The sequence below is a fragment of the Pocillopora damicornis genome, chromosome 12, assembly GCF_964200805.1.
Source record: "Pocillopora damicornis chromosome 12, jaPocDami1.2, whole genome shotgun sequence".
Classification (NCBI taxonomy): domain Eukaryota; kingdom Metazoa; phylum Cnidaria; class Anthozoa; order Scleractinia; family Pocilloporidae; genus Pocillopora; species Pocillopora damicornis.
The window spans coordinates 20,758,819-20,778,679 of record NC_142681.1 but is presented as its reverse complement, the minus strand read 5'-3'; the positions used below and the strand labels follow the sequence as shown (position 1 = coordinate 20,778,679).

At 36.6% G+C, this 19,861-nt stretch overlaps 4 protein-coding genes and 1 pseudogene across 8 annotated transcripts; 3 read left to right on the top strand and 2 right to left on the bottom strand.

The window, feature by feature from the left end:
• Positions 1–138: 138 nt before the first annotated feature.
• Positions 139–3,158, bottom strand: LOC113665179 (serine/arginine-rich splicing factor 1). 2 transcript variants are annotated; one of them, XR_003445690.2, is made up of 4 exons: positions 2,838–3,148; positions 1,813–2,203; positions 1,173–1,706; positions 139–809 (listed from the first exon to the last, which is right to left on the bottom strand). XR_003445690.2 is itself a non-coding variant. In XM_027180843.2 (3 exons), exons 1-3 carry the CDS (start codon positions 3,020–3,022, stop codon positions 1,476–1,478), a joined length of 807 nt encoding a protein of 268 aa, XP_027036644.1. In that variant the 5' UTR covers positions 3,023–3,158; the 3' UTR covers positions 139–1,475. The 2 variants fall into 2 exon arrangements, 1 of the variants encoding a protein (XP_027036644.1); XM_027180843.2 differs by having other exon boundaries at positions 139–1,706; positions 2,838–3,158.
• Positions 3,159–3,236: 78 nt separating this feature from the next.
• LOC113665216 (dynein light chain 2, cytoplasmic pseudogene) lies at positions 3,237–4,709 on the top strand (annotated as a pseudogene). 2 transcript variants are annotated; one of them, XR_016181953.1, is made up of 2 exons: positions 3,237–3,396; positions 4,174–4,709. The product of XR_016181953.1 is annotated as a dynein light chain 2, cytoplasmic pseudogene, transcript variant X1 (transcript). The 2 variants fall into 2 exon arrangements; XR_016181954.1 differs by lacking the exon at positions 3,237–3,396 and adding an exon at positions 3,876–4,010.
• Positions 4,710–6,502: 1,793 nt separating this feature from the next.
• LOC149036938 (dynein light chain 2, cytoplasmic) lies at positions 6,503–7,410 on the top strand. The gene is made up of 2 exons (XM_089190494.1): positions 6,503–6,642; positions 6,763–7,410. The coding sequence occupies exon 2, from the start codon at positions 6,763–6,765 to the stop codon at positions 7,030–7,032; it is 270 nt and encodes an 89-aa protein (XP_089046620.1). The 5' UTR covers positions 6,503–6,642; the 3' UTR covers positions 7,033–7,410.
• A 158-nt stretch (positions 7,411–7,568) lies between these two features.
• On the bottom strand, positions 7,569–11,278 carry LOC113665161 (2-methoxy-6-polyprenyl-1,4-benzoquinol methylase, mitochondrial). 2 transcript variants are annotated; one of them, XM_027180818.2, is made up of 7 exons: positions 11,069–11,278; positions 10,340–10,489; positions 9,876–10,034; positions 9,219–9,325; positions 8,675–8,763; positions 8,199–8,310; positions 7,569–7,709 (listed from the first exon to the last, which is right to left on the bottom strand). In XM_027180818.2, exons 1-7 carry the CDS (start codon positions 11,244–11,246, stop codon positions 7,608–7,610), a joined length of 897 nt encoding a protein of 298 aa, XP_027036619.2. In that variant the 5' UTR covers positions 11,247–11,278; the 3' UTR covers positions 7,569–7,607. The 2 variants fall into 2 exon arrangements, with proteins under 2 accessions (XP_027036619.2, XP_027036620.2); XM_027180819.2 differs by having other exon boundaries at positions 7,569–7,705.
• On the top strand, positions 11,277–19,817 carry LOC113665160 (uncharacterized). Its single transcript, XM_027180817.2, has 12 exons — positions 11,277–11,567; positions 11,660–12,046; positions 13,043–13,180; positions 13,614–13,687; positions 13,802–13,882; positions 14,462–14,686; positions 15,045–15,120; positions 15,997–16,143; positions 16,513–16,672; positions 17,108–17,810; positions 17,974–18,633; positions 18,903–19,817. Exons 1-12 carry the CDS (start codon positions 11,549–11,551, stop codon positions 19,032–19,034), a joined length of 2,802 nt encoding a protein of 933 aa, XP_027036618.2. The 5' UTR covers positions 11,277–11,548; the 3' UTR covers positions 19,035–19,817.
• The last annotated feature ends 44 nt before the right edge of the window (positions 19,818–19,861 follow it).

Sequence of the window (19,861 nt, the reverse complement as noted above, 5' to 3'; positions counted from 1 at the left end):
TTGCCTTATTTCCTGGAAATTTCAACATGCACCCGATAGGTATCTAATCCTTACCTAACCAATGCACTTGGCAATATAAATAGGCTTCTTAGTCCCACAACAACACTAGCAGTAAGATCACACACAATCAACCACTACTTCAGTCAGAAAGAAATTTATTTCAGCAAAGAGCACAATGTGCTGTCACATTGCATGGAAAACTAAATGATAAATGTAAAAGCACTTTTGTTGTGTCTGCTAAAATCCCTTGTATTTCTATGCTAGAAACAAATGCATAGCATACCCAGCACCTGAAGCAAGAAAGTCAGTAGTAAAAAACAAAACAAGCAAGATAACTATGACAGAAAGGTTGGGGAAAAACAGAAAATTTCATTGAAAACTTCAAAAATTGGTGATTTTGTCCAAATTTGAATCAGGAAATTTTGGGGATCAGCTTTCACTCCGCTAAATTTGAGGTCTTTCAAACAAAACTGAATGTTTAAAATTCATACCAGATTTAGGTTACCCTCCAAAGAAGAATACTGTATAAGACCATTTTGTATGAAAGATAGTGATTGCTATTCCTCCATTCCAAACTGTGATTTTCCTCCAAAATTGTTGGCAACTACCAAATGAGTTAAGATCCAAATCCTTATCCAGATGATTGAAAGAGTTCCAAAAAACTGACTCCTGATTGTTTGATTTCCTGATTGTTTCCGGTGTTCTGTCCCAAAACTGTACTGGAGCTGACCTCCAGTTCCTATCCTAATGATCCGTGATCACTGACTGACATGAGAGGTTCCGGACTCCTCCGGACGACAGCTTTTTATCTGTCACAAGATTGTAAAGAAGTCAACTTGTCAATGAAAATCGCTTGAAAATAGTCTTTTTCCCTTCAATTTCCCAAACATTTAATAGTGTGCTGGAGGAAAATTGCTACTGGCTTGTAATTAATTGACTATGAATTTTAGGAAAATTGAACAAATCTATTAACTTATTCATCTTTTAATCATAAGTTGCCATAAAGAGTAACTAATCTATACAAAGTGAACTATAGGTGAAAAGAAAACAAACTTGTGGTGTTACTTAAAACTAAGTTGTATTTCTAATACAAGTGCAAAACAATGTCTGCTGTTTAAAAAGGGGTATTTTGGTCTTGAAGAAATATCACTGTAGCTTAAAACCATGCATACCATGTCCAAAGAACATGTCCTAATGTTCCAAGAGTCATTTTATTTCCACTGTTTCCTTATCCAGTTTGATTTCTTTAGCAACATAACTGTTGAAACATGTTTCATTCCTAGCTTTCCTTTCCAATATCAGAAAGTGCTTGTGCTGTCCTGAAAATAATACCATGGAAAAGTAAAAGATCTAACTAGCCACAACAATATAGAATTATTAAAAGAGTCCTTTTTCTACAACTAAGGGTTTAAAGTGAAAGCCTTTTCTTGGTGGTAATACAACACAAATAATACATCACAGAAAACAGTTTATGTCTATGAACGGGAACGAGAACGGGATCTGGAACGCCTTGGAGAGACCGATTTCCTCTTCTTTGGTGATCTTGAGGGTGACTTTGATTTCTTTGGTGAATAAGACCGACGTGGACTGTGGGAACGAGAGTGGGATCTTTTTCTTGGGGATCGGCTCCTTGAAAGTGATCTGCTACGACTTCGTGAACCACGTCCTGGATTGTCAGGTTTGACTCTGATGAATGCAACTTCACCCTAGAGAAAGAGAAAAATGATGAAAACAATTATACATACTTTTCTCTGAAAAAGACACACCAAGTACTGTACAAGACTGGCAGTTGTAACAATTAAAATTGTGTACCTCATGTGAGCGGAACTTAGAATCATCCAGATGTTTCAAGGCATATTTCATGTCATCATACCGAGAAAACTCCACAATGCCAGTTCCATCTTTAAAAACATCTGTAAACTGAACATCACCAGCATCCCGCATATGATCCTTGAGATCTTGCCAGCTACCAGTCGGTGGCAAACCAGAGACCATAACACGGTAATCAGAGCGCCTAGGAGGAGGACCACGACCACCTCCACCTCCTCCACCACCACCACCATAGCCTCCTCCTCCCCCTCCACCTCCAAATCCTCCACCTCCAGAGCGACCTCCACCACGGCCACCACGAGGAAATTCTACACGGATCCTCTGTCCATCAACTTCATATCCGTCTCTCCCTCTCACTGCATCTTCTGCATCTCTGTACAAAGTGACATTAGAGAAATAAAAATAAAGCAACGATTTTCTACCTCCTGGAATTTTCTATGGTTCTAACTACAATAAAAATTAAAACGGAAAATCTTAAAAGAAAAAACCCGCAAAATAATTCAAGGAAAGCGTGTATTCGAAAAAGTCTCCAACTTTATTTTTGGCAAGCCATTTACACTAAACACATTTACTGACCCACTATAAACAGCATAGCTGTATAAACAGTCACGTTGAAAATACCAGACTTATAATCTTTTCTGAATGGCGAAGGTTGAAGAACAAGGAAAAAGGAAAAAAAAAAGAAACAAAGTTTAGAGATAAGAGCTTATTGCAGAACAAAAGAAAGGTTCCGGGAAGGAAGTCAAACCCATCCTGGCATCGAAAATGGACTGATGCAAAGTGAGAGTTTGAGTGCTGACAAGAATTGTCCATAAAAAAAGTTGGTAAAATTTCCGCACAGCCCCATACTTCATTATGCATTCAGTTCTTGAACAGAGAAAACAATGACTAAAACAATACATTGCCATTGGGAAAACAGATTTGTTTTACAATAGTATGGGGCTGTGCGGAAATTTTACCAAAAAGTTGTATTAGGTCACTGAAGACATCATGTCAGATCTCCATACCTTGGATCACTAAATTCGACGAAGGCAAACGGCGTGCCACCAGTTCCGTATCGAGGAATCTTCAAGTCAACATCAGAAATGTCGCCGTATTTGTAAAAGATATCCTCCAGATCTCTCTCATCTACATTAGATGGTAAATTTCCGACGTAAATTCGCCTACTGTTGTTATTACTTCGGTTCATCATTTGTAAAGCAAGTAATTTTTCTCGAAAACGAGAGCCACAAATGAAGGACGCCTAAGTTCTTTCGAAAATGGCTGACCACGCGTCCAATGATCTAGGGAGTCCTTGCGAGATGGCAGGGGCTTTATTAATGTGACGCAAAGAAACGCGCAGGATTCTGGGTTGATATAGGCTGTGGAAATAATTCTAATTATTGACGAATCAAATCTTCAGCTTTGAGGCTCGTATCCAATCGAAATTAAGCAGGAAGCAACCCACTTTTCAGATGCTATCCTCCTAATATTTGAGTTTTTTCAGCAATTGATCAAAGAAGGAGAGTTTTGTTTCTTCGACAATTCCCTCAATATTTTCATAGAATATTTTTTTAAATAGTCAAGGTGAGTTATATCTCATTATATTTCCTCATGACATTTTTGAGCGAAGGAAAATCATCAGCTGGATGCTGCCTATCAATCGATGACTCGCTGTCTTTTTCGTATTTAGGCTTTTTAACGTGTTAAAAATTATGTTTAGAAAACAACTTAAGCTTTGGGAGATAGGCGTTTCGCTCGGATGTTGGTGATTGTAAGTTAACCATAAATGATCGATAAATGAAAAGAATTTGGACAGTAAATGTGAAAGGTAGATCAGTATGCAGGCAGACATTCTGTTTTTATGAACATTGTTTTGACTTAATGTAATATGGTTCGGTTTATTCTTTAATTAGCACTTGATAAAGCAAACAGCCACCTTGCATTTCTAGACAGGCTAATTTTCTAATTTTGTTTTCTTGGTTGCCATGGAAACAGAAACTATAATTAACTTTGTTGATTTTTTAATTTGCATTGACCAGGGAATTTTATTATTTTCTGGTGCTTATGGTATTTAGAATTCTTATTATGTTGTTGTCTTGTCTTGTCAACAAACTTCACTAGAAGTCAGATTTTTTGAAGAATATTGGCAAGGAAAGGAATCATTCTCTATACTGTTCACCACATCTTTCTTATTAAAGGTTCTGACAAGGAGAATTTTTTTGACAATCAAGAGTTTGTTTAGTTGGTGTTGGTTTCTTTTATTCTTGTTACCTAAATGTGTGATTGAAAGGTGATGCTATAAAGAGAAATTAGATACAAGTTACTCTTAGGGTTAATGTTTGATTTATGTTCTATTTTCAGATGTCAGACAGGAAGGCAGTGGTTAAAAATGCGGACATGTCCGAGGACATGCAGGCAGATGCCATAGAGTGTGTCACACAAGCCATGGAAAAGTTCAACATCGAGAAAGACATAGCAGCATACATCAAGAAAGAGTTTGACAAGAAGTACAACCCTACATGGCACTGTATTGTTGGGAGAAACTTTGGTTCCTATGTCACCCATGAAACAAAGCATTTCATCTACTTTTACCTTGGACAGGTTGCTGTTCTTCTGTTCAAGTCTGGCTGAGAATATGAAGCTACCTAAAAGAGAGATTGTCCTTCAAGGAACAAAGGGACTAAAATATATATCCTAAATCTCCGTTGTGTAAATATATTTTCATTTTTATTTAATTTTTTTTTTGTGTTGCAAATACTAATATAAGGATGTTTGGTGTGAGACATGACTTTTGATATTCCTTTTCCAAATATAAGGTTTAACTAATATAATTTTTTATTTATAAGTGGAGAGTCCTTAACTTAAATGAGAAATAAACTTATTTATCATTCTGTGTGTAACATTTCATGTTCTTTGATTATTTCTGTCTTTTTAATCTGTTTTGTGAGCAGACCTTGGTCATCTAAGGAAGAAGTCAAAGAGGGCTTTTTAATTTCTCTTGACTATGTCAATAAGCATAACCTTACATTTTTTCAAGGTTATTTTAGTTTAATATGAAAGTTAACTCTGGGTGAGTTGAGTAGTGTTTTTACAATCTGACCTTACATCAAAACTGGATTAACACAAACCTTCTTGTACTTGTGAACCATGGAACAAATTTGTCTTGGAATGAAGGACATAGCTCCCATGCCCTGTTTTCTGTTATACTAACAATTTGATGGGTAAGCATGTCATCATATGATTTCAACAAGTGAAAAGGAAGTCCATGATAATTAAGATGTACTCTCCCTCTCCCAGGGAATACACCAGAATTTTCAGTGTGAGTGTGCTGCCTTGTTCCATAAATCCTTACTATCATTCAGACCAAACATGCCATTTTCCATAGTAGTATTCAGACCTGACTCAAGCCCATTTAGTTATAGGAATACCTGTGTTTCGAGCTTGTCTTTATTTTTCCGAAATTTTTAAATTCTGAAAATTTCTTCTCCCCTTGCAATTTTTTTTTTTTTTTGGGAATTTTTGTCTTTATTCCGTGCACGTAGAGTGGCCGGAAATGGGGTGAATTTTAAAAACATAATTCAGAGTTCGAAGACAGACCCGTTCCGCAAATGGCGGGCAATATTTACAAAACTCAACCGGGATTTATTAATTTTTTTTTCATTCAAGTGCAAGGAAACTCGATTCAGGAATTCAGGAAACTTGCTGCTCTAAAATTCTAATAACACTTGAAATGTCTCAATATATAATGGAGGAGTTCAATAAATCTCCATCGACTTCCTCTCAGCGTCGCAACTCTTAATTACAAAACTTGACTTAAGAATTTTATTTAAGAATGCAATCAGGTGACTGACACTGTCAAACCTTATTTACTTATTTACCTACTTTCTTATTGACATAATACTTTCTAAATCCCGGAGGTTAAATTGGGAAATCTGCATTAGCTGGTGCCACCGGCCTCACACTTATCATACAGTGAAAAATTCATTAAAATTATCCTCGATTCGTGGCTCGGTAATGGAGCAATTTCCTCTCGAAACCTTTCAGAGTCAAACCCAGAGAGCACATGTAAGTTCTTGTAACATTTATACAAAATCTTACCGATCTGATTTATAACGCAGAGAAGACAGACTTGTGGATCTGTAAGGGCATGTTACACATGATCTAGATTGAATTAATCTCTTCTCAGTTTTACATTACGATAAACTACATTCTTAATGTAATTACGGGCCACAGCTTTACCACAGATAGTTCTCTAAGGTACACATCGGCAGTCGTGAAAGACGCTTTAATGTGCAGTTTTACAAATCTAAAGATGTGGAGACAACTTCTGCAAGATTTAGGAAAGGGGTGGAAAGGTTGGGCTTTTGCCTCCCGGCTGTTACTTACTGTTACTTACTGTTTCCATCTTTTAAACTAAAAAAAAAAGGTCACGCATTGAAAAAATGTGTAGTAAAGATCGTTGATTCGAATTCGATTAAAATCAGTTTTTCCAGGCTGAGGACTTACCCAGTCTGCCGATATCTAACAAAAAAAGTAAAGTTTATTTACTGCGTGACTTGAATCGTCATGAGAAGAGTGTGAACCAGGCGTGTGACCTGATCACGCAAACAGAGGCATTTCTCGCAATGTACCCTGGGTTGATATAGGCTACCGAAAAAAGCTACGGAATTCATCCAATGAACAATACGCATTATAGTAAATTAGGTGTTCCACGGCGTGGGTCTAAGACACCAAGGAAGCAATGTTGTATTTGTTTGAGAAAGGTGTTTGATAAAGAGAATTTCGGTGGCGAAGATCTGTGATAGTTGCGGAAAACTGTTTTTAGACAGGGTAAGTTATCTATTTCTTCTTTTCCGCCTCTTTCCTCGATTACCCCATAGGCGTGGTCACCTGGAAGGGTGATGAGCGCGTGGAGAGAAAAACTAATTAGAACGTTTTTGGTTGCCGCAGATGACCGATCGAAAAGCAGTAATAAAAAATGCCGACATGTCTGAGGACATGCAGTCAGATGCTGTAGAGTGTGCCACACAGGCTATGGAAAAATTCAACATTGAGAAAGACATAGCAGCATACATCAAGAAAGAGTTTGACAAGAAGTACAACCCTACATGGCACTGTATTGTTGGGAGAAACTTTGGTTCCTATGTCACCCATGAAACAAAGCATTTCATCTACTTCTACCTTGGACAGGTTGCTGTTCTTCTGTTCAAATCTGGTTGATTTGACTCTAAAGATCGCTGGATCTCCATATAAAATGCCTTGTAGAGACTTACAACTTAAGAGTTTGTACAAAGTGAAGGTTGCTATGTTGTATTAAATCTTATCACCATAATAGTTAGCTAATATATATTCCCACTGTCTTGTTAGACACACCTAAGCAAGTTGTACCTAACACCAGCTATTATACACCATACTATCAATGCAAGCTCTTGGAATATTATTTTAAGAGAGCAGAAACAATTTTCTTTTTTTTTTTAATGCAAATCTTCTGTTCATCTGTAGTTGCTATGCTTAGAATCTAGACTTTAAAATTGACTTTGCTTTATATTATTTCAAATATAGTTTCGATTTAATAAATTATTTTAAAGTTTGCCCCAATTGTGTTATGGTTTGTCTTTTAAAAATAATTTTTTCAACCCTCTCCATCTGAATTTTTTGGATCAAATCCTGCTGCAAAGCCATATGTTGAAAATCTTTCACATTTAGTTATGCCTCATTCGAGATGGTCATGTTATAAAAAATGAAGTCAACAATTATAAAAGATCACAATATTTATTCACAAATTTCAAATGTATTCACAATTTAAAGCCTGAGTGAATGGCTGCTATTCCAAAGGTTAAGTTTTCATGAGTAACATAACTAAATCCTGCATCTTCAATCAAATTTGCAAACTCTTCCTAGAGGAAATAAAAGTAACTAGTCAGACAAATTCCAACATTACTAATCCATGTACATAAACAACAGTGTCAACAGTTTGAAATTCCTCTGTGGAAAGCTCATTTCTTGCTCATCAGTGGAGCTTTCAAACCTGATCTTGCTAACAGAGACCAAATGTTGAGATTTACTTTTGAATAATCATATGATTACATTTCTTCAATAAACACATTAAAGAGCTGCAGACACATCAAATAACTCTTCACTTCTGAGAGGGATAAGGCAGCTGAGTAAAGAAAGTAAGAAGCAGAAATGCGTGCAAGCACAAAGGAAGCAAGCTCCAAATGCTCTCTTTAAATCACATCCCAGAGGAAGAGAGGAAGGAACCACTAATGCAAAGAAACGGAAGATATACATGAATTTCCACAGAGGGCTGTGTATGAGGGGATGATAAACTGAAAATTTTACTTTGTAATGCATGTAAAATGTTCAACAAACTTTATTGGACAAACCTGATTTGGAAATTGTCTAATGCTTTCAACTAGATACTTGTAAGATTTCCAATCTCCAGCTATGATCTGCCCCATAACTGGTATAACATCAAAGGAATATTTCTCATAGGCACTGTTAGAAATATAATTTATATCAGACATCCAAGTAAGAAATATTAGACTTGACTGAACAATCTATAACATGTGCATCTAAGTAGACTTAACCACAGACAAGGCTGGCATCATAATTCCTCTTTGCCTGATAATATTGTATCACAATGTTTTGAAGGAAAATGTGGAAAACATGGTAAGCTAAAAAAAAAAAAAAGGAATGTTTTAAAATGTCAGCCTTCTGGTGGGAGACACAACAGAATACAACCCATCAACTGACATGACAAGTTGACCAATGTCTGCTATAGGAGTTCTTTGGGGGTCATGTAGTTTTCCATTGATCCTGAAGCCCTAAAGAATAATCAAAGACAATAAATTGATGGTACCTAGAGATAAGCTCATTTTTTACTTCACTGAATTCCAGACACAGGAATCTTCCACCAGGAACAAGAACTCTGTGGGCCTCACTCAAAGCCTAATGAGAAGCACAAAAAGAGAGAAAGAAAATTATTAAACAAGTAACAGCTGATCATATAGAATGTTGATCCTTGTGACAGTGGTCCTGAAGAAGACTGCTATGGGAAACTGTGAATGAAGATTCTGCTTTCTGATCAGAAATTTCATTGCTGTCAAGTGATGACTTCATCAACCTCACAAACAAGACTCTTTTCCAGAACAGTTAGCACTAATGAAGGGCTTAAGCATAAAATGTTGGCTTTAGAATCTTTTTATGGTGCCCAATTCACTTAACTCAGTTAATTAAAACAAATTATCTTTTACAAGGCTACCTTGCCCTGGATTTTTTGACCAAACAATGAGAACAAAATACATCAACTATTCTACAAATTTTCAGAATAAATACTGAATAGAAAACATATCAGTTCACTTATAATCCAGAAAAAGCAAAAAAAGAACAGAGTTAATGGTAACCTTATGAATTCTTGTAACATTTCGGATTCCGAATGCTATGGTGTAGGCATCAACTGATGCAGTATCAATTGGTAACTCTTCTGCATTGCCTTCAATCCATGAAATTCCTATGAGAAAACATTTAAGAATTATCAAACCAAAGGCTCCAAACTAAGATTCCATCCTATTCTTGTACTAAGTTGTAAGGCAAAACGTTAACTCTAACTAAAAAAGTTTTTCTTCTTTTTTTTCCCCTCTGGTCTGCAACAATATTTCACTGTGGTATAATAGCTGTTAACACTTCGAAAATGCAGGATAATTTTGCCATAAATGCATTACTACAGACAAAATAAATTCAGTAACTTGGAAGTGTAATCCCTGGCATTGTTATCCATTACCTCTCACAATTTTGTGCAAATCTGCTAAGTCATTTCAGCCCTTGAATCAAATTCATATGATAAGTGATTAACATGAAAATTTTTCTTTCGATAAATCATCAAGAAAACAGGGAATGAGAAATGCACACTCATATGCTGAGGGTTAACTCAAGGCTTATATTGAAATGATACCAAATTTTCCCAGATACTTTACAAGGAAATATAACACAGCTACACAGGAGATTTACAATCAGATCTCAGCAGCTTAAGGTTGAAGCAATCAAGTACCCAGCTCTTAAACCTGAGGATTGATGGAGTCTTTCAGCCCTTTGTTGGCCAACTTGCAGCATTGCTCTGTTGATATCGCACACTGTCACATGGGAGTCAATACTTTCTCCTCTTTGTTTCCTTTTTCCTGATTTTTTGTTAACATGGTCTAGGAATCTGAATGCAATGTCACCTGTAAAATTTCAAAACACAGTGCAATAACCTATCAGATTAAAACAGTAAACTTAATAATTGGTATGATTACAAGATGTTTAGCACATTACATCTTGGCCATAGTAACAATTTTCTATATTGGGTTAAAACTACACTAGTTTTGATACTTAGAATCTGCAGTCACAGCAAACACAACACACTTGTGAGTAATTATCCAATTTCGGGTTACTCTCATCAAGACAATCCAACAAGAGAATGATTTCACTCCTTGATTCAAACCATTTATTATGAACCACATCTCTCTCTAATAACAACTTTGTTTACCTGTTCCTCCAGCAACATCCAACAGTTTTGTTCCAACAGGAGGATTAAGTAAAGTGATTAACCTGTCCTTCCACAGTCTGTGTATCCCGAAGCTCATGGCATCATTCATTTTGTCATATGAACTTGCTACACTCTCAAACACCTTGTAAACTGATAAACAAATATTTGTAGTACAAGGTGTAGAAAGTGTTGACTACTTATTCAAATAATAAATTCTGAATAATCCCACTTAATTTGTTTAATTACTTAATAACACTTGACCTCTGTGTGTTATTAAAGTTAATGGTAAGTCCTAGGTCAGTCTGCACAAGACAACATAACTCAGTGAGATGTTAAGCATACAACCAGAAGTCTGGAACTCGCATGTCCACAATTAATTTTTTGCATTGTCAAAGCTGTAATTCTAGCATGTATATTGAGCTCTTTGGGTAAAATATCATGCATGTAGTTGCCAAGTTTTGCAAACTAGTCCCAGATACGTATTTATATAAGTCACTGTAACTGCTTCATAGCATTTCTGAAGAATGCTAAGGCATACATGTTTTATTCTTAAAAAAATCATGTTTATCCACATAATAAGCCAAAAGTAAGGTATTACAAATAAATAGAGACTGACTGTCCATGCGGCTCCTAAGGGGGGGTGGGGATGGTGATTTATTTGACATCTGAAAGAGGGAAATTTGCACATTTGTGAAGCAAAAAAAAATCAAGACCTCTGATCTTGTCTACCTTTCTGAGTTTTCTCCTGTTCTGATACTTCTTCAAAACCAAAATGCGTAGTTTTCTCTTGTGTTTGATAATTTGAGTACAGACGATACCTTGGTGTGGATAACAAATAATTGCCACGGCAAAAACAGCGTGGAATAGCTTCTAGAAATGACCTTGATTTTGAGCGTAGGGCCGCCATCTTAGAAATAAAAATTATCCCATAGTTCAATGCGATCTCAATGTTGTTTTCTTCCTCGTTTAAGGGGGAAAGTAATCAGTTACACAATTCATTATTTTCTTTGCATGTCTGGCGCAGATTTGACTTTGTTGCCTTTAGTCGATTTGACAAAGGGTTCTTGATTCGGATATCGTGTTTCGTGGTCACGATTAAAGTAAGTCCAAAATGGTGGCTTGTAAAAATATTGCTGAATATAATTTTATTTTCGCGCGCGATTAGACATTCGTAAAGCGCTCGAGGACGTAATTAGAAGCCTCCAAACGATGGCTATAAAAAAACGAGGTAAGACTTCCTGCTTTTCAATATTGTGTTAATTGGATCAAATCAGTTTTCCGATAATATTAGGACATGTTTGCCATGTTTTGTTGTCACAGACTTCCAGAAAACAGCGGGGCTTATTCAGGAGTTTCTTTCGAAACTTTCGTGCGAGGAATCGACAGCTGAACTTAGGGATTCTATGCATCTTGTCCTGTTCTACTTGCAAAAATACTACAAAAAACTTCGTAGCAGAAGTCTTTCAAATGGTGCATCACCAAGATTTAATGGCAAATCACTGAGTGGAAGCTTGGTTTTTAATGGGGGTGTGAGCCCAGTAAGTCCAGCTTGTGGAATACCTGATCAGTTCGAATGGAAGTGGTACAATTTGGAATCACCCAGGCTGTCTGCTAGCCTCGGTACAAATGAATTTTCTTCATTGCCTCTCGTCCTGCAAGCTACAAAGTCTGCAGATTCACAGCTTTTAAAGGAACTCATAGAGAAAGGTAACGCTAATTGCTAATTGAATGCTAAGCAAGAAATTATTTCGCCATTGTTTACCTTCCATGCAGAGTAATGAAAACTTCATGTTTACATAGTACTTAACGAGTACACTTTTATTACAAATGTTCGAAGTATCAAATAAAATTATCTTGAAATAAAAACAGAAGTCAAGTGCATTAGTATCGTACAGTTCTTAGTCCTCGCCTTGTAATAGGCCATTTTACAGTTGTGTACTTAGTTGCCAAGCCTTTGATTTGGAGTGAGGCTGAAGGTGACCTTGTTGTGTTAGAGACCAGAATCTAGTTAGCATGATAACAAATTAATTTGCATTTCAAAAGCAGCAAGGTTTGCATCATAACAAGGTCACCCTTAGCCTCACTCCTGTCCAAAGGCTTGGCAACCAAGCACACAACTGTAAAATGGACTATTCAGCTAATTTGCGTTTCAATGATCGGAGATATTGATAAACTGGTCATATTTTCATGAATGACAGGTTGTCGTGACTACCCATTTTCATTACAGTGTCAAAACAGCCCCAGGATTGCAATTTGGTTGTGCCTAACTTTCCTCCAATTCTGTGACCGACATGGCAAACTTGTGCCTCTTGGACCAATTGATACAAAACTGTTTTTCCACACCCTAAGCTGTTTGCTTACTCCCACTGTAAGATCTCTTAGGCTTCTAGTGACGTTTCTCCTCATTTTGAATGACGGTTAAGTTGATTATGGTCATGGCGCTCTAGACTCATCCTAAGCTATATTTTTTTATAACAATTTCACGAGCAACAATTATGTAACTTCTTGCTTCACCCTATTGTCATATGGGCCCTAGTCAGATATCTCCAGCCAAAGTCAGATCATTCCATCGAAAAAGTTAGGTCACTGTTGAAGGAAAGTTTATTTTCTCCAAACAAAAGTGATCATACCTGATACACAAAACTACAACCAGCTGACTGTATGTCACTGACCATATAGTACTTAAAATATGTTACATTTAAGATTCCGAAGTTGTCAATCAAGTGGATGGCTTAGGACGTAATGCTGCAATGTACTGTGTTCATGGCAACACACCTGCCCATACAGAGTGCCTGGAAGTACTGATAAGAGCTGACTGTGATCTGGATCTCAAAGCAAATGGTATCAGATATAAACTATATATATTACAAAAACTACAGTAACTATAAATGTAACTTTTACACTATTTAAAGTAATTCTTAAATTGACCTACAGTAGGTACACACCAGTGCTTAATGTCTTTTTGCCCTCTATTAACTTGTTTGCATATGAAAAGCATATTTTCATGTAAAAGTATACTATCTAGTAACTCTTGGGAGACGATTTTTTTGGGATCAGTGAAACATAAATGAGATTTCAAGGACCTTGATGTTTGCCTTGGGAATATGTTGGGGTACCACCACTTGTTTTGGGTATTTTTTTTTTGTTATTGGGAAATGGGTAGGGTATAATTTAACTTGATATCTACTTTGTATTTCCTATCGTTCAATTTTGGAGTACATTTCATTAAAAGAAGTGATGTTTATTATTTCTATTATTTTTTTTTGTTGCACAGATAACACAACAGCACTTCATGTGGCTGCATACATCAATAACACAGCTGCCCTGCCTCTTTTGCTTTGTAATAAGGTGACTGTAATGTTCTTCTCACAGGTCTGCTGGAATTTCTTACCATTTCTATTTGATTTTTGATTCACCCAAATCCAGCACTATGGGAATGATGGTGTTCTCCTCTTTGTATAGGCTGCTCATAATGGTGAAGACAATCAAGGCAGGACACCACTTCACTGGGCAGCAGCAAATCCATCAGAGGATAACTTAAAGGTAACATAACAAACACATTTATATCTCAAAAATGGAAATGTCTCCCTCTCTCAGCACACCCAAGGTACTTGGTCTGGCTGTGGTTGAAAAAAAAGTATTTATAAATGATAATGCAGGCTTCAGGAAGTCAAAAACAGTGTGTATCTTCGACAGGCAGATATCCCTGTCCTAGGCCAGGTTGACAGGCCAAAAAATGACACATTAAGACATGAAAAGTGTCCACTTGAGCACAGGGTCACTTTTTTTTTAAAGTTGAAAATAAAGATAAGGGCTTAATAAGACTGGAGTTATGACTTGCTGTCTCCCTACACAGGTTTAGCAGCTACAAGTGATATCTATCATTTGAAATGTTTAAAATGACCCTTTTTATAGTTGGCTGCTGGTGGCATAATAGGTGATTTCAGTTGTGAGGAGTTCATTCAAACATCATTTGAAATAAATTCAGAAGAAAGAAAAAAGTGAAGATGGCTGTTGGCTTTAATTTAAAAAGTTCATTTTCTGATCTTTGATTAGCTAGGGAGTAGGATGTAACTATAAAGAGCTTATGTTTGAGAATGATCCATTTTTATTTCTTTACAGTTATTACTTCAGGTTGGAGGGAAGTTGGATGCTGCAGACAGTGAAGGTTTAACCCCAGCCATGTGGGCATGTTACTTTGACCAGCTTCGCAATCTACAGATGTTACAAAATGCACTGGCAAGAACTGATCCTGAAGAAGATGCAATCTTCAGAGATACAGACTGTTATGGTCAGTCTGTGATTCACTGGGCTGTCAAAGGCATGGGATCTTTGGAGTGTCTAAAGGTAAATGAAAGTATCTGTGTTCATTGTTTGACTTGTTGTTTTAAAAGGCAGTTATCTAATTATGCAGATGGCTTTACCACTATAAAAGACTGCTGTATATTTTGAGCTAGGCAGCATTTCAGACCATTGTACTATTAAGTTGTTGACAAAACTTTGACCTATAATCTCTCAAGAAGGATTGCTCTCTACATCAATCTATAGTCTGAGATAATCATTTCATATGTTAGCTGTCACAAATGACTGTCAGTTAATTGTAATAGATAACCAAAGCCCTCATCAATTGCCACTTTAATAATTGCCTACATTAGTTATTGTTCTTCAATTTATTGATCCATAATTTTTTTTATAAAATATCTAGGCTCTATTAACTCCTCAGTCTGCAGTTCTAAGGGACAATGAAGGCAAAACAGTATTACACACAGCAGCAGAAAAAGGCAAGGACTAAACCTGTTTGAGTCAATGTATGAAATGAAATGATATTACACGAGGCTTGTGTCATGTACTCTCACAGTGTTCTCCCTTATTTTAAGCATGACAGGTAAAATAAATTTTCAAACTGGTAAAGCAATCCTTTTACCTGTTGAATTTCAAGAATTCCAAGCAATTTTAAACAGCAATAAGAGGTACTACAGGTGGTAAATGTTACTGGTTACTGCCTCAAAAGGACTCTCAACTCTCATAAGTTGAATTTCATCATTCTAATTAACCTACCTTTTTAATTTTTGTCATTTTGATAATTCTTTAGCAGACTATATCCATAAGTTATAATAACTTTACTTTATATGAAGATCTAGTAATTCTCATGATAATATTTTTAAAAAATACTGAATAGGTAACCTGAACGAAAAGCCCTATGGTTTTTTTCAGTCTGCTTGGTCACATAATTGCTTAAAAATAAATGGAAATGATATAGATATTTATGAATGGGTCATTTTACAGTTGTGTACTGAGTTGTCAAGCCTTTGATTTGGAGTGAGGCTAAAGGTGGTCTTGCTGTGATAGAGACCAGTACCTAGTTAGCATAACAACAAGGTAATTTACCTTTGAAAGTAGCAAGGTTTGTATAATAACAAGGTCATCCTTAGCTTCACTCTTGTTAAAAGACCTGGCAACCAAGTACACAACTGCAAAATGGACTATTGGATTTTAATATGGAAAATGTTGATCTATTTGGTATAGTAAATGGTGCAAGTTTTACCATTTAAGGCAGCTACAAAGCTATCTAATCCTTTACTAGTTTCAAAATGTTGACTTGCATGATGATGCTATGTTTAATAATTAAATATAAATTATTTGACACTCCTTGGCAGGGATTGCAGCTGCTTGTGAGATGATTCTTAAAGTGAGAGGAAACTTGGAAGGACTAAAGGATACAGATAACTCAAAAAGAACTGCAGCTCATCTTGCTGCTATCTGTGGACAAGCAGAAGTTGTGAATTTTCTCCTTGAAAGAGGAGGTAAGGAAATCTGTAGGACTGTCAATTATCATCAACATTGCCATCACCCATCATGGCGGTAACCAAATAAGGTCATATATCCTCTCCCAAGGCTTCTCTTGCTACTTTTGCAGTGCCCCCATTTCACTATTTAGTGCTTCTCGTCCTTCCCCTCCCTCTGTGCTTCCAAAGGTCATTGTTAGCCTTTCTAGTGTACTTTTGATTGTGATGGCCATGTTTTGATAGTGGCAGTATCATTAGCAGTGTCACTGAAGTTATTATAAGTTCATATTAAAGCTGATAAAAGAAAAGGGAAATGCTGGAATGGCAGACAAGAACAAAGAATTGTGTCAGCTCAAGACTGACAACACTTCAAATTTCATTTTGCAGGAGACCTCCTGGTAAGAGATTGTTTTGGTGCAACTGCAGTTGATTACATCCACAACAAACAGCTCAATTATTGTAGAATGGTGATCAGAGCTCATTCACAACACAATGACAAGCACACAGGAAAGGCTGCCTTTGTATCAACACCATCAAGTCCTGACAGGTAACTTACTTAATTAAAAAGGATTCATTGACTGAATGAGTCAAACTAAAAGTGAAACAAACTGAAGTGAATTTTGATGCTATATTTACTTCACCTTGTGTTTCAATGGGAGTATGTCTCCTATAGTAGCTGTTACTGAAGAAATTTTGAAAATGAAAGTTATCCCTGGTAACTAACTCTAGAAAATATTACAAATGAAATGGATTATTTATTTAGTAAGATTAAACATATATAAACTATACGTATGTGATATGACAAGATGCTTTTTCATTGAAACCAGGAAATTTACAGTTGTTCTGGGCGCAAATTTGTCATATGAGCTATCAATATTAAAATAATGAAATTATTCAGTAGAAAGTTTGTAAGAGAAATTAATCATCAAATGAACAAGGTGTTAACCAGATTTCATGAAATAAGAACTTATTCCTTTTATAGTCAAAATGTGGATCCTGTAAACTCATGGCAGCCTCCGTCTACAGATGAAGCAGCTGCAACAGCAGAAGAACCTCACAAGGCATCTGTTGGTGCGGAGAACTGTGATGTGTCTGACCTTCATGGTTTTGATGTACAGGGTGAGTCAGGGCACCTTGGGGATTCAGCAACGAATGAGGCAAGTCATGAAGAAAAAGAAAAATTTTCAGATCATAATATCAAGGCCTTAGACAAAGCAGACAACATGGTAGAGCAGAGTAGGCCATCAAACCCAAAACAGCATCAGAGTACACTTACAAGGCAAAGCAAATTTCATCATGATGGTGATTCAAGACACTTAATGGATGAAGCTGCAAGTTTTGACCTGAGGACTGGGGATGGAGATATTTTAGTTGTAGTCAATAACCTTGACACTGAAGATCAGCAAGAGGAAATTATTGACATGGAAGATGGAGATATAGAGATTGACTGTGAGGAAAAGTTAGAATATTCCAGTGCACGCTTGCAGCAAGGACGTGGCAGTGCATCAAGTGTACACAGTGAGCCTGATAATGCTGATAATTGCAGTGTTAGTGTTGGACTTAGTGTGTCAAGTCTTGGCAGTGATAATGAGGACATAGTTCATGGTGATGACTTAACAGACTACCCAGATGGAGACAAGGAGAAAAAACAATGGCAGGAAGATACTTGTGATTCTCAACCTCAGGTAAATTGGTACACATTGTTAATGATTTGATTGTATTTATGTCCTGTAGTTCATTGCTATTTTCCTTATCACCATGGGTGGTGGCTTGACAACCACTGACTGTAAGTCAAATAAAAGGAGTTTTAATGACATAGTGTATTTGATGTTAAGGTTTGTTCGGCAGTTCTTTGCAGAATCTCACAAGAATACAGAAAGAACTGTTACACCTCCAAAGTATCCATCAAAACTGGCGCAGCTAAATTATGTTCAAGCAGAAAACACCCGTATCATTACCACTCACAACAATACTGAAGGTGATCAAGAAAATCGTGCTGTATGTTTGAAGAAAAAAAAGGACAAAGCTAAAAAGAAGAAACAGAAAGGACAATTAGAGCTGTCATCACCCCTCCCTCCTCCTAGAGCCAATGTTCCACCCCTTAATCCTGCTAGTTTGGGACCCCTTGGTGTCACCAAATTAGGTGCTTTAGATCTTCATGGGAAAAGGCCAGTTCCTTGGGAGCATGTAAGCTTAGGGCCTTGGAGGCATGCTCCTCCTGAGGTATCTACAACCAGCCCCCGGATGGGAAGATGTCCAGAGGGCCAAGCTCTTGAAAGTGCTTTTGAAAGACCAAGAACACCTGAGCCACCTCAAAGTCCACGTGACATGACACCACATCATGTACCTCAACCATATCCTCCTGGGTCTATGCGAGGAAATCAAGATGCTCCCTTGAGAGGGTCCTTGGAGGGAGTGTTTCATGAGAGGGAAATGAACTACGGCCCTCCTGGTCCATTGTTTGGACCTCTGGCACGTACTAATGGTCAAGCACCTCTCAGAAACATGGTGAGTAAAAGCAATAGACTTCTGTCTTTGAAGCCTCTGAGGTCAATAACAATAATATTGGTCACAAGCACTTTTAAGAACATTTGCTAAGAAGTCTGCAATGGGAGGGATGTATGGTTATCATTGAATGACCACTGATAAAGCTAAACAGAACTAGTGTATTGTGAAAAGTTTTGTATTGATAGGTTTGTATCTACTGAGTAAATTTTCTCCAGGTAAGCTTGCTTTTGTCTTGTTTCATTGACCACATTTCCTTGGAATAATTTTAGGACATAATGGGCAGAGGTCCAAAGATGGAATCTGGTGCAGACTTGAACATGGGTGGAGTCATACACCATGGACCCCCTGGACAGCAGACTTATTCTCTGCATGGGCCCATTCCACATCCTCCACAGCATTAATTAGAAGCCTGAGTACCAGGACATAAACTTTTACAACCTAACATCAGCATATTAACCTATTCTCAAAGCATTTCTTATGATAGTGGCAAGGCAAATTTTTTAACTTTTTAGTTTTCTTTCTTTTCCTTTATTCTCATGGCCATGATGTGTGATTGAACAGTCCTAATGTAAAGAGACTTTAGATACTTGTTATTCTTATAAGTGAAAAGGTTAAAGAAGAGAACTATAGTGCATAAACTATTGTTTGTAAGCTATGGTGCAGTGTAAGCTAATTTTCTGTAGATTTGGCTTCAAAATGGTTTCTTGTTTCAGTGAGAATGAGATTTTAAATGGTCAATGTGGTGTTACCTTTCACATACAAATCAATGCTGACAGGTAGAAAATAAACTGAGAACCAGTTTTTGATGAATGTTTAATCTCTGATGGTTTGGTTTTCTTGAGTCAAACTCCAAATTCAGGTAGAACTATTTAATATTTCCATTTCAAAAATATTTTGGTTTCTTTAAGAAAATAACAGTTTCAGAATATCACTAGTTATTTATTTGAGTGAGGACTATTCAGTTCTAGATACCATCAGCTTGTTCTAAGTTATTAAGTATTTAAAATATCAAGGTGAAACTTTATTTATCATATTTACATTGTAAAAAATATTTTGTTATCTTACAGTCCCCTATATGGCATAATGTAAATATAAACACACATCTGTATAAATGCAGTCATTTTGTTAGACATATTGTTTAGGTCAAACTAGAAATGTACAAAAATCACATTCGGAGAAAGTGATTATCTTTTCTATTCATTTGAAAAGTTAGGATTAATGGTAGGCA

Excerpts from the sequence above, each read along its gene's own strand:
- LOC113665161 (XM_027180818.2), bottom strand. The coding sequence starts at position 11,246 with ATGGCGGCCCTACGCTCAAAATCAAGGTCATTTCTAGAAGCTATTCCA. Across the intron at positions 10,035-10,339 it reads GGATGTTGCTGGAGGAACAG|GTGACATTGCATTCAGATTC; the intron begins GTAAACAAAGTT and ends GAAATTTTACAG. Across the intron at positions 9,326-9,875 it reads AAGACTCCATCAATCCTCAG|GAATTTCATGGATTGAAGGC; the intron begins GTTTAAGAGCTG and ends GTTTTCTCATAG.
- LOC113665160 (XM_027180817.2), top strand. Across the intron at positions 13,883-14,461 it reads CATCAGAGGATAACTTAAAG|TTATTACTTCAGGTTGGAGG; the intron begins GTAACATAACAA and ends ATTTCTTTACAG. Across the intron at positions 16,144-16,512 it reads TTTTCTCCTTGAAAGAGGAG|GAGACCTCCTGGTAAGAGAT; the intron begins GTAAGGAAATCT and ends TTCATTTTGCAG.
- LOC113665179 (XM_027180843.2), bottom strand. The coding sequence starts at position 3,022 with ATGATGAACCGAAGTAATAACAACAGTAGGCGAATTTACGTCGGAAAT. Across the intron at positions 2,204-2,837 it reads GTCGAATTTAGTGATCCAAG|AGATGCAGAAGATGCAGTGA; the intron begins GTATGGAGATCT and ends CACTTTGTACAG. Across the intron at positions 1,707-1,812 it reads CTAAGTTCCGCTCACATGAG|GGTGAAGTTGCATTCATCAG; the intron begins GTACACAATTTT and ends CTCTTTCTCTAG.
- LOC149036938 (XM_089190494.1), top strand. The coding sequence starts at position 6,763 with ATGACCGATCGAAAAGCAGTAATAAAAAATGCCGACATGTCTGAGGAC.